We start from the raw sequence: 16,798 nt of genomic DNA on the forward strand, positions 1-16,798 counted from the left end.
TGATCCAACAGCATAATGATACCAAGCCTCACTATGAATGTCATATTTTCTAATCTTTCTAATCTTCAAGCGCATTTTCTCCATCTTAATCTTGTGGTCATCGACGACATCGGCAACATGCAACTCCAATTCCATCTTCTCCCCCTCAATTCTTTTCAATTTTTCCTTCAAATCCTCGTTTTCTCTTTCAACTAAATTTAACATCTCGACAATATGGTCGGTTGGAATTTCCGATTCAACTACCTCCTACATACAAATATCTATGTCAACTTGATGGGCATAATTTGTCATAAACACGAAATGCAATGAATAGTTTTAAAAGAGAATACACCACATCCAAATCATAACCCGGACGAGGGCCGACGGGGACGGATATCAAAACCATGGCACTATGTATAACAAACAACGTATGGGTATGATAATTATATGAGTAACTATATATCCAAATCACACAAACATCAATTTTTTATATAAAACTTCATGAACAAGAGGCTCACCACAAGGTGGTGCCGGCGACGGGACGTTGCGAGCGATCGACGGTGGTTACGATGGAGATTTAGAAGGTACTAAGTAAACCACACCTACATATGCAAACTAAGTGTTATTTTTGACCTCAAATTGCATATAAACCAAATACTAGCACATATATATAATTCCTCCCAAATTACTAAACTCAAAAATCAATCACTATATAAAGCATTGCACGAGCTAATCTAGCAATGAGAGATGAAAGGACAAAGTTGCTAACCTTTGTGATCATTTGAATGGATGGGGGCCTTCAAATATTGACAAATTTTGGGCAAAATGTGTGATGAGCTTGAGAGGAAGAGGGAAAAGAACAAAGAGGAGAGGGGAAAGGGGAAGAACAGAGCGAGCTCGGGTGGATGAAGGGTCTATGTAGGACGACCTTTAGTACCGGTTCGTGATACGACCCGGTACTAAAGGTGCTGGAGGGGCCCCGGACTGACAACATCCTGCCGCCACTCACTTTAGTACCGGTTCGTGGTACGAACCGGTGCTAAAGGTTCGCCACGAACCAGTACTAATGAGAGCGGCCGGCTAGCCGTTGGAACCGGCACTAATGCACACATTAGTGCCAGCTCAAATTCAAACCGTCACTAATGTGCTTCACATTTGACCCTTTTTCTACTAGTGGAGGGGGTGGGGGTGGAGGGGGAGGGGGCGGCCGGAGGAGGAGGGAGAGGGGCGGTGGGAGGAGGGCGGCCGAAGAAGGAGGGGGAGGAGGGAGTACCTCGGCGAGGAGCAACGCGGCGGCGGCGGACCACGTACGGGTTCGGCGCGGGCGAGAGCGAGTGAGCTAGGGAGTGACTGTCCAGGGTGAACCGCTTCAGAATAAGGTAAGTAAGTAGTAGCGCGTTTCAGAGAAACGCGCTACTACTACGGGCCGTAGCAGTAGCGCTGGTCAGTGGTACGCGCTACTGCTAAGTGGGGCTAGCCATCTGCGCCCAGTACAAATATAGCAGCAGCGCGGTTTGACGGAACGCGCTGCTGCTAAAGTAGTAGCAGTAGCGCGGTTTATGTAAAAACGCTACTACTAAGTAGCAGTAGCGACATGTTTTGTCCAGCGCTACTGCTAAGATGATGTGTATAAGGTTTTCCCTAGTAGTCAAAAATCAAGGAGGAAACAACTACAATATGCCACATCTGCACAAGGAACGTCTACAGAATGCTGGAGAGAAAATAATCGGTGTATACTGCAATCCTGAGCTAATTACTGACACCAAGGCCATTGTAGAACAAGGAAATGAGTAGATAGGGAAAGGAAAAAGAAAGGGACAAGGAAAGAGAAAAGAAAGGATAAGCGTATGTGATGTGTATGTCATGTGTCATGTGTATGTCTTGTGTATATGTGTATGTCTTGTTGGATTTATTTGAAACAAAAAGGAAAAGGAAAAGTTGGAATTATTTGAATTAAATTGGATTTAGTTGAATTAAGTTGGATTTATTTAAATTAAGTAATTACAAATTGAGCTTGAGTAGTTAATTACAGAAGCAAATTTAAGTGAACAATCTTGCATTGACTGCTATCTTCTTCTTCTTATTTGAATTAATTTGGATTAATTGGATTTATTTGAATTAGCTAGATTTATTTGAATTCATTTGACAATAAAAATCTTATGATAAGATGTAAAGACAAAACTCCACTTGGAGAAATAATATCTTCATTAATGGTGTACAGGGTCATTACAAGGAGTAAAAAGAAGAAGGAGCTAAGAATTTGTAAGAAGAAGAAGAATCTAAAGCTAAGAGCTCTTGTACAGGGTTTTCTTCTTCTTCTTCTTCTTTTTCTTCTTCTTCTTCTTCTTCTTTTTATTCTTCTTCTTCTTGACAAGGTCAGTTTATGCTTAGTATCATGTGCTGCTCATCACCTGTCAATTGAGATGTCGGGCAGATCATCTTACTCTAAAGTGTTAACCTGATTTGCGTCTTATTATTAAGAAGTGCAAATTAAAACATATTCTTTTTATTTTACTATAAATTAGACAAACTCCGACAAATAATACGACACTTGTTTAACGGTTAATCCAACGGGAGAAGTCCTCTTCGGAGGATTCTGATTTCATTAAGCATTTTTTCTGACTTTTTTTTTCAACAGTACATGCATTTTAGGCTTGACAGCTCCTCTTTATATAGACATATTATATACTAAAAATTTATACTTGCCATACTACCGTGTGAAGGATTATAATTTTTTATTACTTATTTGGATTACTTAACAACATAACAAAGTTAAGTATTAGTTGTATTATTTATTATATATTTATAATGTATATCATTGAAAAGAATAATTACACATTGCGTTGAATTCATTTTTTCTAACTAAAATTATTTTTAATTAGTTTTTGATACTTGTGTAGATTATATATTTTATACATATATATGTTAGATATTTGTGAAATATATGATTTAACAAATATCGTAGCAGTGGTTGTAATATATGATTAGAAAATCATATTTGTAGAAAATTCTAGAGTACAAATTTAACCATATGTGAGAGATTGCTTTAGATATACTTATTTTTTTAGCATACATATATACAAATTTAATCATATACTATTTGCTAAACAATATGGTTTAACAAATGTATCTATATACTCTTTTTAAATAGAAAAAATGGGTGTGCATCTGTACAGGTTGAATAGATGTACATATATACTATTTTTAAACAGAAAAAATGGGTATACATCTGTCAAGGGATGGACATCGATCTCCTTTTGAAGCAAGCAGTCATAGACGATGAGTGGGTGAATGGTAGGGGTGGACTAGGTCAGAGGAGGCCGGGGGCGCCCGGGTGTTGCGGCGAGCAGCAACACAAGCGAGAGTTTGCAATTACTCCTCTATCCCGAATTTCAGACGGAGGGAGTGTTTTTTAAGAAAGCTTATTCTTCCACCCTTCTTCATTATTGTTTTGTTTTTCATATTTCTTTGTTTTATGGTTTTTCAATTTCTGAATTTAGTGATTTGTTGTTTACACTCGTTTTCAGATTAAGCACCATACCATTCTTCTGATGTACACGAATACTTCTTTGAGTCAAGTTTTTTTTTTGAAATACACAAACATCTATTTTGAAACACGTGGACATTTCTTTTGGTAGCCATGAATATTTTTATCGAAAATAAATTGGTATTTCCAAATCAATAAAAAAAATGTTTACATATGATACAACTTCCATTTGCAACTCTGCAAATCACATTTCACCAATCGCGTAAACATATTATTTAATATATATAGATATAGATGAAAAAACCCTCTGAAAGTATTTGAACAAAATCCAAAAGTAGATTAAACATTTTCTGGCCTATTAAGATTTATTTGCATATATTGTTACTTAAATGATTTCTAACATTTAAAAAAATGAAGACACATGTATACTCTCTTCAAAATTTCTTAAGAAAATAACAAAACATATTGCCAGGGGCCACGCCGATTGAGGAGCTCCCGGCGTGCCTCTTCCACGGTGGGCCCACCCCGCGGCCGAGCCCGCTGGCGTGGGCCCCACCCCACAGCCACACGGCGCGCCCACAGCATTTCGAAATTTGAAACGCGCCTCCCCTCTCCTAAAATCCCAAACCAAATCCGCCATTCCCAAATCAAACCCCCGTCCCTCCCCTCTTCCCCCAGAGATCCACAAACCCTAGCCCCTCCCGAGCATGGCCGCCCGCCTCAAGGACCGCGGCGGCGGCGGCGGCAGCGGCGTGAAGGCGGGCTCCACCGCCGCCCCGCGCGCGCTCACGCCCAGGCCGTTCCCACTCTCCTCCTCCTCCGCCGCCCCGCGCCGCACCCCCGGCACCGCCGCCGCCGCGGCCGCCGCGGGCAAGGAGAACTCCGCGTCGAAGCTCTCCAAGCAGCAGCCCACCTCCGCGGTGCGGTGGTCCACCTCCTCGATCCCGCGGGCCAGCAGGATCCCGGGGGGCTCCGTCGAGCCCTCCTCCAGGCTCGTCTCCACGCTCCGCGCCTCCGCCGCGCTGCCGGCGGGGAGGGCCTCCCTCGGGAAGGACGCGGAGCCGGGCCTGCGGCGGAGCGTCAGCGGCGGGATCAGGTCCGTCTCCACCGAGAGGGGGAGGAGGTCCGTGAGCGCGGCCGCCAGGACCTCAGATGCCGCCAGGGGAGGCACAGGCAGCGTCGCTGCCCGGGCTTCAGATGCTGCCGCTCATGAGATCGGCTCCAGGAGCCTAGGGTTCGATTCGAGGGGGCGGAGGGCGAAGGCGGCGGAAGAGATCAGCAGGAAAAGAGAGATCTTGGATGCCAAGGCCAAGCAGGCCGATGGCGTTGGCAGGAGCAGAGAGAGCCTTGATGCAAAGCCAAAGCAGGTCAGTGGGAAAAAAGTGAGCTTGGATGTGAATGCGGTGAAGCAATGTGATGTGTTCAGAGAGAGCAGCGGAGCATTTGACTCCAATGTGAAGAAGCAGAGTGATGAGGGGAATGGGAAAAGACAGGGCATCTTCGATGCGAGGGCAAAGCTAGGCGATGAAATTAGTAGGAAGCAAGAGGAGGGGCATGACCTGAAAGTGGTGGATGAGATCAGTTCCAGGAATGTTGTTGCTGGTCTTGCTGGTTCAGGGGAGGTTTCTGCCAAAGCATTTTCCGCTACCCAGAGCGATTGTGATGGAGGTAGCAGTGCTGTTATTCCTGTGTTTACCGTGCACATGGTAGACTCGGATGATGTTTGTTCGGGAGTGAGAGAGCATCAAAAGAAGCCCGAGGAGTGTAATAAGCAGGGAGAGAAGGGGAAATTGGCTGACAAGATTAGAGTTTTTGAGAAAGCAGCAACAAGTGGCGAGGGAAAATCGGTGAAAGCTTTGTGCAGTGTGAACAAGTACCCAAGCAAGCTGCATGAGAAGCTGGCTGCGCTGGAAGGGAGGGTTCAGAAGATTGCCACAGATATCAAGAAGACCAAGGAGATGCTGGACGATAACAACCCGGATGAGCCAAAACAGATATTGTCAAATATCCAGAAAGAAATCAATGCAATTGAGCAGGCAATTTCTCATGTCAAAGTCGATAATAAGAGTCAGTTAGGTACTGAAGATAACAGTGACTGTGAGATCTCTCACGCTAAGAAGGGTGCAGGTGAGAAATCTGCTGCTGTGAAGCCACGTGACCTGAAGAATGCTGGAAAAGGAATGAATACTGATGAACTGGAGGCAAGGTTTTTCCCACATCATAAACTATCGAGGGATCGTAAGACTTCTGCTACCCAACAGGAGTCGTGCGTGGCTCTGATAAAAGGCTGTAATGGAAAAATGGAACCTGGTACCCTTGAGCCCCGTGATGACGAGAACAGTATAGCCATGGAATTTCTGGCTTCTTTAGATGGCGAAGAGAGTGACTTCTTCAAGGATCGCAGAGCTAAGAACTTGGAAAAGCACATGATTTGTGAAGCAGCAGATGCTAGTGGCAAGACGTCTAGCCAAGGTAGCTCAAAGATTCCAGATGGTTCAACTAATGAAGTCGAAATGGAATTGTGTGGTGAGAACCTAGAAGAGTTTGATGAGCAGGAAAACAAGTCATCAATGGCGATACAGGAGGAAACCGAGGAGTCTTCCATTGATCAATTATCAGGGATAGGAAATAAGTCTGCAACAGGTGGATGGTTTGTTTCAGAGGGGGAAGCTGTTCTTCTTGCTCATGGAGATGGCACCTGCTCTTATTATGATATTGCAAACCATGAGGTACTTGATTATTTACTTAAAATATTCTTTTTATTTCCATAGTTTTGTGCACAGATAATATTTTCTTTCAAGTGCTGATTCAATTGAACTTTTCTGATACAGTTCAAGTCTGAATATAAACCTCCCAGTCTGGTGTCACATAATACTTGGGGTGATTGCTGGTTGATTCGTGCCCCAGGTGTAGATGGATGCTCCGGTAGATATGTGGTCGCAGCATCAGCTGGTAATGCATTGGAACCTGGGTTTTGCAGCTGGGATTACTACAACAGAGAAGTACAAGCATTTCATGTCGAGGAGGAGGCATCTCATGCTCCTGTACCATCAGCCAGGACAGTTCTTGGGCCTCTTCCTAATATAGGTTCATCAAGATCTAGCTCTGCTATTTCAACCATAGAACGTCCACAATGGTGGTACAGACCATGCGGACCTCTCCTCCTTTCTACTGCTAGCAAGCAAAAGATGGTCACAGCTTATGACATCCGTGATGGCGATGTAGTGATGAAATGGGAAGCAAGCAGCCCAGTACTTGGAATGGAGTACTCCAGCCCACTACAATGGCGTAGCAGGGGGAAGGTCGTTATTGCTGGGACCGAATCAATTGGGTTGTGGGATGTGAATTCGCTTAACCCACAACCCTTATTATCTGTTGCTTCTGCTGGTAAAAGAGTTTACTGCCTTCATGTGAACAACACGGATGCTGAGGTGGGCGGAGGAGTTCGTCAAAGGTAACTTAAAACAATCTTGCCTTAACTGCATTTCACTGTTCTGTTATTACTGCCATTTGAGATCCTGCCTAGATTAAGTTGACTTGTTCTGGTGAAGCTAGATGTTTTTTTGGTTACTATGGGCGTATGATATATGCATTTGATACTTGTCCTGTTCACTGATAAAGCTGAAGCTTAGAAAGGGTATAAGTATCTGAAAACAGATGTAGGCAATTCTGCTCTATGTGATCTGGCTCAGCCTCATCATTAACCTGTATGTGGCTGTCTTTTGCAGAGTTAGTTCATCCGAGGTTGAGGGAAATGATGGTGTTTTCACTACGCAAGAAAGTGTTAATGTATTTGACTTCCGTGTACCTTCTGGCATCGGTCTTAAAATGGCAAGAAACGGTGGAACGGCAAACTCAGTGTTCTCACGTGGAGACTCAGTATTTATTGGTAGCACAGAAGGCAGGCTGCAAATAAAAGGGGGGCCGAAATCACGAATCCAGCAGTATTCACTGAAAAAGGGGAGGCTTGTTGCAACCTATGAATTACCAGAGTTCAATGCCCACTTCCATCACTCTTCAATAACCCAAGTGTGGGGCAATTCCAATGTTGTCTTGGCTTCATGCGGTATGGGCTTGTTTGCTTTTGATGCCTTCAATGAAGAAGGCGTCCAACAAACCTACAGCTTTGACCGTGGAAACACCATTGGAGCAAGAGAGGTTATTGGCTCTGATGATTTGTACTGCCCTACATTTGATTACTCATCATCAAGGGTTCTTCTGGTCTCGAAAGACCGTCCAGCCCATTGGAGGTACTTGCCATAGTTGTCTGTTTATTGTGTGCATCATGTGACATGTAAAATATGTACTGTCCGTATGCTTTGATTGTGTAGTCATTTGTCGTGATAAGCATCTTGCTTTCGCTGTATTATCGGATAATACTGGGCTTTTACTGAGTTAATTTATGCCTATTGTATCTTGTTTCATTTGTTATTTTGTGTTCTTCCCCAACACTGGATTGTTACATGTGTGTACCAAACCATTGTTCAAAATCAGTTGTTGCGTTGTTCATATTAACACGTGCAATATTATCTTGGCATCAATCCCTAGACACACACACACACACAAACATACAGCTTAATCATCAGCAAAGCTAAAATCTTTGCTGATCTATGCACATCAATCTTCAATGGGCAATGAGGATCCTACCCCCTCTTTCTTGACCAGAATGCCTCAGCTAGCAGTGCCCTGGCGAACTTGATACAATGCACCATCTGAGCTTATTCCATCTTAAGATCAGCAACATTGTGATCTTGTGGATATGCTCTCTGAAGGCTTTATTACCACCTCGACACCAAATCTAGCAGCAAGCATTACTAGGGTCAGCTCAACCATTCCTGGAACTCTGAACCTAAATTCCCTTGGTATTGGGAGAACGCTGTTACACTCTTCTCTCGTCTTATCATCAATCCGTTTCGAGTTCACGAAATGGTAATGGGACAGTCTTCACTGCTCTGAACTTGCCAACATTGTTCAAGTGTTCGTTCTCCAGCCTGCAATCCAGTCAACCATATACCCGAGTTATAACCAAAACATTAAACCGAAGATATTGATTCTAGCTGTACACTAGTTTCAAATACCTGTAGAAATTCCAGTGTCCTCGTCGGATTATCTCCAAGGAAGCAAGGGAGAAATCCAGCAGGCGAGTCTCGTTCTTATTAATACGGATCTTCATCACACTTTGAGCCCATGCTAGCCGAAGCACTAGATTTAGCATCTGCATAGTGAAAGAATTAGTGATAATAAATCTGGTCATTTTCTGCATTGATGCTGTACTATAAATCAGTTGGACAAAGTAAAATACCATGGAAATGTAGTAGGTGAACTTGTTCTTCAGGATGAGATCATCCCTGAGCCATAGGTTCTTAGATTTGGGAGTGAAAAAGCCCCAATCCTTGACAAAGTCCCAGTAGAGCTGGTAAACGGTGGCGCCTGAGGACGAGATGAGGACCATCCACATCCAGAATGGTGTCGGTGTGACATTGTACTTGAATCTGACGGCAGCCGCCACCATCGCCGACACGTACTTCCCAGCATTGGCCAGCTGATTAATGTCATGTTCTTCTATGTACCTTCTTAAACACTTCAAGGAAAAAAATGGCCACAAAGTTCAGTTTGAAACTGATTTTGACAACTTGAGATCTTACTGTTGTTGGTATGTCGATTCATACCTGCATAGCTCTCCAATAGTAAGGGAGAAAAGAGATGACATAGGCCAGGTGTTTGTACTGCTGGCTGGTAGTACAAGTCTCATATGGGTTAGCCCTAAAGCTTCCTGCCATGAAGTAGCACGCTGCAAACTCCATGTGCCTTAACAACGGGATCTGGAACATGTACAAGTTTAGCTTGTAAGAACTTGCATTTTGAGGCTCCTCGGTTGTAGTATAATCGTGCAATTATTAATTATTACCTGACTAGTTAATTGGTCAGCCATGAAGAAATCGGCCATCAGAACCTGGATCACAAAGGCAAGATAGGCTTATCATCAACTATATGTTCATAGCTGTTTGGCGGATTGGAAACAATATTTAGATGTCTCCCCTTACCTTGTAGAATGGTGAGAACATGATGTTGCGCATGATGCGCATGAAGCAGTAACGTGTCGAGCGGTAGAACACATTGAACGGGCAGAGTAAAAGTCCGGCTGACAGCTGAAACAGGTAAATTCAGAATTTTGAGAATTGACTTCAGTTGCAACATAGCCCAAGTTCGAAAGTCATCTTCTGGTTCAACATATGTAGTTTGTGTTTCTTACCACTATGAGCCCCCCGGGCACGGCGTTGGCATAGGATGCGCCGGCATTCCTGAGGAAGAGGTTGATGACCAAGGCGGCGACGACGGTGCACATGATGGAGGCGGACATGAGGAAGGCGTCCCGGTGCGTGAGGGCGGTGTTGGGGGCGAAGTCGAAGATGAAATTCTGGTTTATCCGGGTGCTCTTCCACATGAAGAGGTTGCACCCGTAGAGGAAGCAGTGCAGGCTGATGAGTGCGAACATGCTGCACAAGAGCAAAGGCACAATCTACTGTCAGGCCAAGGTAAAACTGCATCCCTAACAATCTAAGATATCGACTAAAATGAAATCATGCCAAGAACAGAGCTCTTATCTATGATCAGAACCTTGGCCTGAGAGGTTACCTGAAGACATGGTAGACTACCTCCATGTAGGCCGTGTTTCCAGTTGAGGCGAAAATGCCGGAAACATGTGCCAGGATGGCGTATATGATGAACAAACTCACAAATGTGCCCGTGAACAACCCTGAAAATTTTAGAACCGCAGAGTTAGAATTCTGAATTTCTTCACCGTAGGTACATGGTAGAATTGCGGTATCTGAATCTAGGTGCCTACCTACGAGGAAGGTGATCATGTGGGTGTTCTTGGGCTGCTGCGGGTTGAGGTACTTCATCGCCACCATCCTGTCGTTGCCCGCGAAGTGCTTCAGGAAGAGTGCCTCCACCTCGTCCGACAGCTGAAGCACCTGCTCGAAATTTCATGGCATGTAAACACATCAATTCATTCTGTTCGTGTCTTATAGGTCTGAAACTCTTCTAAGAATCTTGTAAGATGATGATACCTTGTCGGACGTGCTGAACGATGACCTCTTCACCTTCTGCGAGAAAAGGTCCGTTGCTTGCTGCTGCTCCGACACCTGAGAGAGCATTTTGTGTCAGTTGCCGACTGCAAACTACAGATCAGTTTTGTTACAAGTTTTATTTTTCAGAGCTGGGCTAGTCTCTGTTGCTACTACTGTAGTACCATCGTTGCACATCACTCTAGTCTACATCTGCGGCTGCCCATTCATTACAACCACACAGATCACTAGCTGAGCCGTGCTATTTGATAATACTTCCTCTGTCCAACGTTTTTGACACTATGCTGGTGTTAGAAACGTTCTTATATTTTGAGACGGAGGGAGTAGTTGACAGTATTCTTTTTCTGGATAAAGAGCTGATGCTACTATATGATAGCAAGTATATACTCCCATAAAAGAAGTATTGAGAATACTCTCCTCTCTTTTTTCTGGATAAAGAGCTGGTGCTACTAGTGGAGAATATACTCTCTTCTCTTTATTCTGTCTATTGTTTAGGACTCTGGACTGTTCCTGGCCATCCATTTTCCAAAGTATGCATATTCTGTAAATCACTATTGCTAGCATCAGTTCAGCTATGCATGCCAGTTCTATTGCTAGCATTGTTTTTTTCAGAGCTAGGCTAGTGCAAATCGCAGTAGTATGTCAATTCAGTAAGTCACTAGGACGACCCTAAAAGATACTACAAAGTGGTCACTCACTAGCCATGTCTTGATTATAGCTGATGAAGAGTATATTCTCCCCTAAAAGAAGTGTTAATCAAGTACTAGAACCTCCTTAATCATGTTGTTTAAAACACTCTACACTGTTCCCGTCCATCCATTTTGCAAAGTACGTGTGCATTTATATATGCTGCTAGTGGGCAGAGTATGTTAATTATGACGCACGTACCTTGACGAATTTCTTGAGAATCTTGGTGAAGGCCTTTACATTCAGAGAACTGCACCCATCCATCCATCATCCATGCAACAGAAAAAGCACAACAAATCCGTCAGAGATGTCACAATTCTCACGGCGAAAGCAAAGGCAATTTTAATCAACTGAATGAGTCGTGCATGGCGCATGGCGATGGCGGCCGGAGTGTGCACCTGAACTTCTTGAGCAGCTCGAGGCCGCGGTAGAGCGCCATGAAGGCGTCGCGGATGTTCTTCTCGGCGTGCTGCACCTTCTTGCGGTGGACGAAGGCGGCGGCGGGGTCGGCGCCGTCCTTGCGCAGCACGTTCACCAGCTCCTCCCACACCTTGAGCGCCGCCCGCCCCGGGTTGCTCGCCGGTATGTCGATGCGCACCGTCGACGGCAGCTGCAGCCTCCCGCCCCTGCCGCTGCCCTCCTTCTTGGCGTCCTTTTTGCCGGGGAATCCCACGAAGCTGACGCCGTTGCGCTCCAGCGCCGCCATCACCTCGTCCGCCACCGCCGCGCCCTCCGTCATCTGCGCCTGCTGCAGCTCCACGCTCCCATCTGCACCGTGCCATGCGTGTCAGTGTCAGAGACTCCTCCTCCGATCGATCGATGGAGATGGTGCTCACGTGCCATATTGCCATGCACACGCGTAAAGATGATCGAGAGGCCGGTAGTGGAGTTCATGTGCTGGGACGTGACGCAGGTTGGTTGGGTGTCGTACGTCGACACCAACGGACGTGCGTGTGCGCGCACCGGTCTGGACTATGGACACCTACCTGACATGGACTGCGGCGTGGCGAGGCCCGAGAGGAGGTAGCGGCCGGAGTTGCTGAGCGCCGGCGAGGGCGGCGCCACCGCCGGTACGGAGCGGCCGCGGCCAGAGCCCCGGGCGCGGCGGGTGGCCGGGTGGTCGGCCAGGATGCGCTTGACGTCGGCGAGGATGCGGAGCTGGTCGATGAGCGCCTCGCCGCGGCCGAGCAGCTCCGCCTCCTGCGCCGCGTAGAAGGTGCTCACCTTCTCCAGCTCCTCGTCCGCCTTCTCCAGAAACTCCCGCTCCTGCACACGTCAAACACGTCAGTTAGTACATGAATGATTCAGTTGCAGATGCATCCACGAAATGCATGCATGCATGCATCAGCTTACATGCTTGTCCGTGGATCGCACGAGCTCGCCGGAATCCCCGCTCTCCTCGTCATCCTGCATGCCAAAATGCACATCATCAGTACCCTGCACGCACGTAGCCAGATCAACTCGTATCGCCTGACGCGCGCAAGCACGCACCATGGAGGCCTGCACCCTGGGCGCGAACCGGGCGGCGAGGGCGCGGACGGGGTCGAGCACGGAGAAGCCAGCGCCATAGCCGGCGCTCTCGACGCCGGCGGCGAGGGCGGCAGTATCCGGCGAGGAGTCTCCTGCGCTGCTGCTGTCGTCGGCGTCGCGCCGTTCGACCTTGATCCTCTTGATGAGCTTCTTGAGGCCCCTGTAGTCGACGAAGGCGGGCTTCCACTCCGGGATGATGCTGGCATCGTACTCCCGCGAGAACTTCACCATGTCCTCCGCCTCCTATATACCACGTACTCCAGCACTCCACTATGATGAGGCCGATCGATGGTCGGGGGTTGAAGCGGGTTGCTTCTTGTCCGAGCCGATCGAGCTTACATGCGGAGGACAAGAGGAGGAGGGAGGCCGGAGGGGGACAGGGACAGGCAGGAGTGATGGCAGAAGCGACCGTGCTTATATAGACCGAGGGACACACACGATCGGAGAAGCTACGATGGAGGGATGGATACTCTTTCTCCGTCTCTCTTCCCACTAACGAATGTGTGGACAGTGCACACAATTAAGCACCAAATTGGGAGGCACTAGTGCTCGCGATGAGGGCTGCGATCCACCGCTAGTGCCGCGGAAAAGGAAGGAAGATGCTGAAAAAGCATTAGGCCGGACGAATTAAAAGGCGGAACTAATCGTAAAGCAGCGCCGAGAAAGTCGACGGAATCCGTAGTGGACAGACACAATGCAGTGCAAGATATATCATATATGTTTTGAGTATGTGTTGCCGCTGCTCGATCTGTAACTGGTTGCAATTTGCATGCGTCACTCAGGAAGAAAAGCAAAGGGAGGAAGGAAAGGGTGGCCAGGGGTGGAAGAAGAGGAAGAAGATGGGAGAATTAAAGGGGGCACGCACCTACGTTGCCCGCTTTAGTTTGTTCCTTCTGTTAATTTTCTTCTCGAGCTTAGCTTAGCTTGGTGCCCTGCCCCCATCTTTTGGGCGAAAAGACAGGGGAGCTAAGCAACACGCTTGCTTGAGCTACCCGCTCACGTACCCTGCCACTTATCCGGCCTGCCTGAAAATGGGAACAAACTGATTACAGCTAGCAAGCTAGATCACACGTTTATTACACCCATACGGTGTATATGATCGGCGCCAGCCCCGTGTCGTGTCGATATGGTTGTGTGCATCGCAATGATACAGAGTCGTGTCACTTCCATGTAACATGCATCGTTATTGTCAAGATTATCATCGCGGTTCATCAATTGGTACGTAGCTAGCAAATTCGTTCTTGAAAACCTGGATTAATTATTTTTTTTGCGAATAAGACCAAGGTCTATTATAGAGCTTAAAGCATCCTAAACATAGCAAAAATACAAGGACCCTGCATAGCTGCATTACCGAAGGATCACTACCGCCATCGGAACGAGTACCAACACGTTGTTGCATTCGCTCCTCTACCGGAACCGGCTTGACCTCGTCATTACTAGCTAGCTAGGGCCTAGGGGTTCAATGGCCGGAGCACCCAAATTATGAGGGTAACCTGGTTTCTTCTACTTCTAGATGAACGCAATTACTTAATGCGGTGCGTAACTGAACACGCTTTTAACTAATCAGAGAGGCCTAATTTGGTGCAATGGCGCACGTTATGTGTGGATGTGTGGATGTGTCGATGAGTGTGGTGTGCTTTACACATTTCGTGGGTGGATTGGGCGGCAGAGAAAGGGGGATCGGCTAATCGCAAGTTGGAGGGAGATCCCATTAGTTGTACGTACGTGTGCGAGCGAGCGACCAAGCAAGCACGCACTCACGCACGCACGCACGCACGCACGCTAGCTGCATATGCATGGTGGTGGTGCCGGCGCGGCAGCGGGTGGTGGCGAGCGGCTGCGCGCGGCGGGAATCCGACGCGGCCGTGACGCGCCGGCGACAGCCTCCGCACCTGGCTCTGCATGCATGCACAAGTGGGACGTGCCTAGCTTTTCGCCCTGCACCGGGTGCACGCCCACGTGGCACACGTGCTGACAAGGGCGTATCGGTCAAAACTGGTGTATATATTACTATACCTATATATGGTAAAAATGTAGACCCTGTCTAGCCACTTGAAGCACCTGAAGGTAAGGAAAAACTACACGGTCTCAAAAGAGAGAGAGGAGAAACTACATGTGATGGACACGGCTCAAGTCAAGGCATTGGCCAGTTCTTTTTTCTTAAGGCGGCAAAAGAGCTTGTCTTATTCGATAATTACAAAGGAAAATGGTACTAGTCCATATATAACAGAAAGACAACAAGATGCAAAACGACCATGAATAAATAAAATTAAATAAAAAAAACCGTCCTAAGCCATAGAGAAAGAGTTATCTTAAAGTTAATGTTAACGGCACATTTGTCTGATCCAAGGAATGGCATGTGTGCTCTGTGCAAAAAAGTTGAGGGAAATCTTCATCGGACAGCCATCGACATTGACCGAGAATAACTATCTGTAAATTTGTTTAAATTTGCTATTGGCACTGACATGAACGTCACCGACCTGACTGCCGCGCTGCTTTGTGGGAAAACATTTGATTTGCGGTGTAGGCTAAAATAACGAAAGTGAGGAGTCTGGCACAGTTTTCTTGTTTACACTTGTTTTTTTTTTTTGGCGACACTCCAATGATGAATTGTGATTTTCACGAAATTTGAAATCTGGACATGAATTTAACTCATCTGGCCTTGAGTAGTTTTTAAGGACTTTTTTTTGTGCAAAATGTTAAAGATTTGTTGGGGCCAGGGTGTTTTGCAGGCTCTTTCGAGTACTACTTTTGACTCCTTTGAGTAGTGCTTTTGACTCCTTCTAAACTCCTGCATGGTCAAGCTACACAAAAAAATGTTCTCTTTTGGCAAAAAAAAAAGTTCTCTTCTTGCGGCCCTTGCTTTCTAAGCTCTGCACATGTGCGGTGACAGAGCTTTATTAGGGCCAGAGTCGGTCGTGTCCACCTAGTAGATCTTTGAAAAATGTAGGCTCTTTTGACCCCTTCTAAAATGCTGCATGGTCAAGCTCGCTACACCGCGCAGTGTATATGTGCCATGCCTTGAGACTCGGCACGCTCGGATTTGAGCCACATCGATCGATATATCGCGGGATGCGAAGGGGAGTTCGGTAGGGACGGCACACCGGTAAAAAAACCTCTATAAAAATTTTAAAAAATATTCTGGCCGGCGGGCCCACAGTGGATGCAAAGAAGAATGTGCATTGCACGAGCCAACATTTTTTGTTTTATTTTGTTGACCCTGCGTGCGCGTGTAGAGTGCAGTGGCTGGGAAGGAGGAGCGTTTTCAGCGGCAGGGTAGGCCCTATGCACCTAGATCGTTGAAATATTTCACTCGATCTTTCGGACTCCTTGGACTCGTTCCAAAATCCAGGTGCACGGTCGAGCTCCGCCACAACGACAGCGGGCATGCAGTGACCAGTAGTGTGTGCCACGTTTCGAGACTCGGCACGTACGACGACGTCGGTCGTTCATTCCCTAATTAAGTAACCTCCAAACGTCCTAGACCGTAGCGTGTCAAAAAACAGGAGACGACCCGCTGTTCACCGGCACAACAAACTGTTCGTGTGTGCGTACGTAACACAAACTTACTACGCCAAATAGTACTACGACGCAACATTTCGGACTATTCGATACTCTTTTCGTTTTGACCCCTGGTTGTTCTAAAAGTAAAATCCTCATGCATGCATGCGCTGCCACTGCCTGCATGCGGGCACAGTGCAGACTCGGCGCATGTTCATATGTCAACCTATGCTCGAAACTTGAGTACCACGTGCATTCCTGCGTACGTTCCTCTGTGACGTATGCAACCAGACCGCACCGTACGTGTCGAAAAGACACAGGAATCAGCACATTGTTCGTGCCCTAAGCTAAGCAACCTCAAAACCAGATCATGTGATGTACATGCCCCGTCCCGGTCTCTCTGTGACATATGCACACGCAGACTCACAACGAGACGGCCAACCCGCTGCTCAGCACGCATGTGCATGTGCGAACCAAACTGTGATTGAATGATTAGGAGGATAGTGGTATCTCCAGCTCATCA

General features: G+C 46.7%; 2 protein-coding genes across 2 annotated transcripts; one reads left to right on the top strand and one right to left on the bottom strand.

Moving 5' to 3' along the window:
• The first annotated feature begins 4,095 nt into the window (after positions 1-4,095).
• Positions 4,096-7,897, top strand: LOC125515329 (KIN14B-interacting protein At4g14310). The gene is made up of 3 exons (XM_048680783.1): positions 4,096-6,195; positions 6,298-6,920; positions 7,195-7,897. Exons 1-3 carry the CDS (start codon positions 4,174-4,176, stop codon positions 7,727-7,729), a joined length of 3,180 nt encoding a protein of 1,059 aa, XP_048536740.1. The 5' UTR covers positions 4,096-4,173; the 3' UTR covers positions 7,730-7,897.
• A 128-nt stretch (positions 7,898-8,025) lies between these two features.
• On the bottom strand, positions 8,026-13,174 carry LOC125515330 (phosphate transporter PHO1-2-like). Its single transcript, XM_048680784.1, has 15 exons — positions 12,736-13,174; positions 12,598-12,651; positions 12,231-12,510; positions 11,643-12,012; positions 11,446-11,494; positions 10,540-10,614; positions 10,314-10,443; positions 10,103-10,223; positions 9,720-9,963; positions 9,511-9,615; positions 9,375-9,419; positions 9,136-9,288; positions 8,769-9,047; positions 8,545-8,681; positions 8,026-8,457 (listed from the first exon to the last, which is right to left on the bottom strand). The coding sequence occupies exons 1-15, from the start codon at positions 13,003-13,005 to the stop codon at positions 8,370-8,372; spliced, it is 2,400 nt and encodes a 799-aa protein (XP_048536741.1). The 5' UTR covers positions 13,006-13,174; the 3' UTR covers positions 8,026-8,369.
• Between the last annotated feature and the right edge of the window lie 3,624 nt (positions 13,175-16,798).

The sequence above is a fragment of the Triticum urartu genome, chromosome 6, assembly GCF_003073215.2.
Source record: "Triticum urartu cultivar G1812 chromosome 6, Tu2.1, whole genome shotgun sequence".
In the NCBI taxonomy this organism is placed as follows: Eukaryota; Viridiplantae; Streptophyta; class Magnoliopsida; order Poales; family Poaceae; genus Triticum; species Triticum urartu.

What these genes read in the sequence shown, in the direction of transcription:
- LOC125515329 (XM_048680783.1), top strand. Translation starts at nt 4,174, where the DNA reads ATGGCCGCCCGCCTCAAGGACCGCGGCGGCGGCGGCGGCAGCGGCGTG. An exon ending in ATGATATTGCAAACCATGAG is followed by an intron (nt 6,196 to 6,297) that starts GTACTTGATTAT and finishes TTTCTGATACAG; the next exon opens with TTCAAGTCTGAATATAAACC. An exon ending in GGCGGAGGAGTTCGTCAAAG is followed by an intron (nt 6,921 to 7,194) that starts GTAACTTAAAAC and finishes TGTCTTTTGCAG; the next exon opens with AGTTAGTTCATCCGAGGTTG.
- LOC125515330 (XM_048680784.1), bottom strand. Translation starts at nt 13,005, where the DNA reads ATGGTGAAGTTCTCGCGGGAGTACGATGCCAGCATCATCCCGGAGTGG. An exon ending in GAGCTGCTCAAGAAGTTCAG is followed by an intron (nt 11,495 to 11,642) that starts GTGCACACTCCG and finishes GGATGGGTGCAG; the next exon opens with TTCTCTGAATGTAAAGGCCT. An exon ending in GTAGTCTACCATGTCTTCAG is followed by an intron (nt 9,964 to 10,102) that starts GTAACCTCTCAG and finishes GCTCTTGTGCAG; the next exon opens with CATGTTCGCACTCATCAGCC.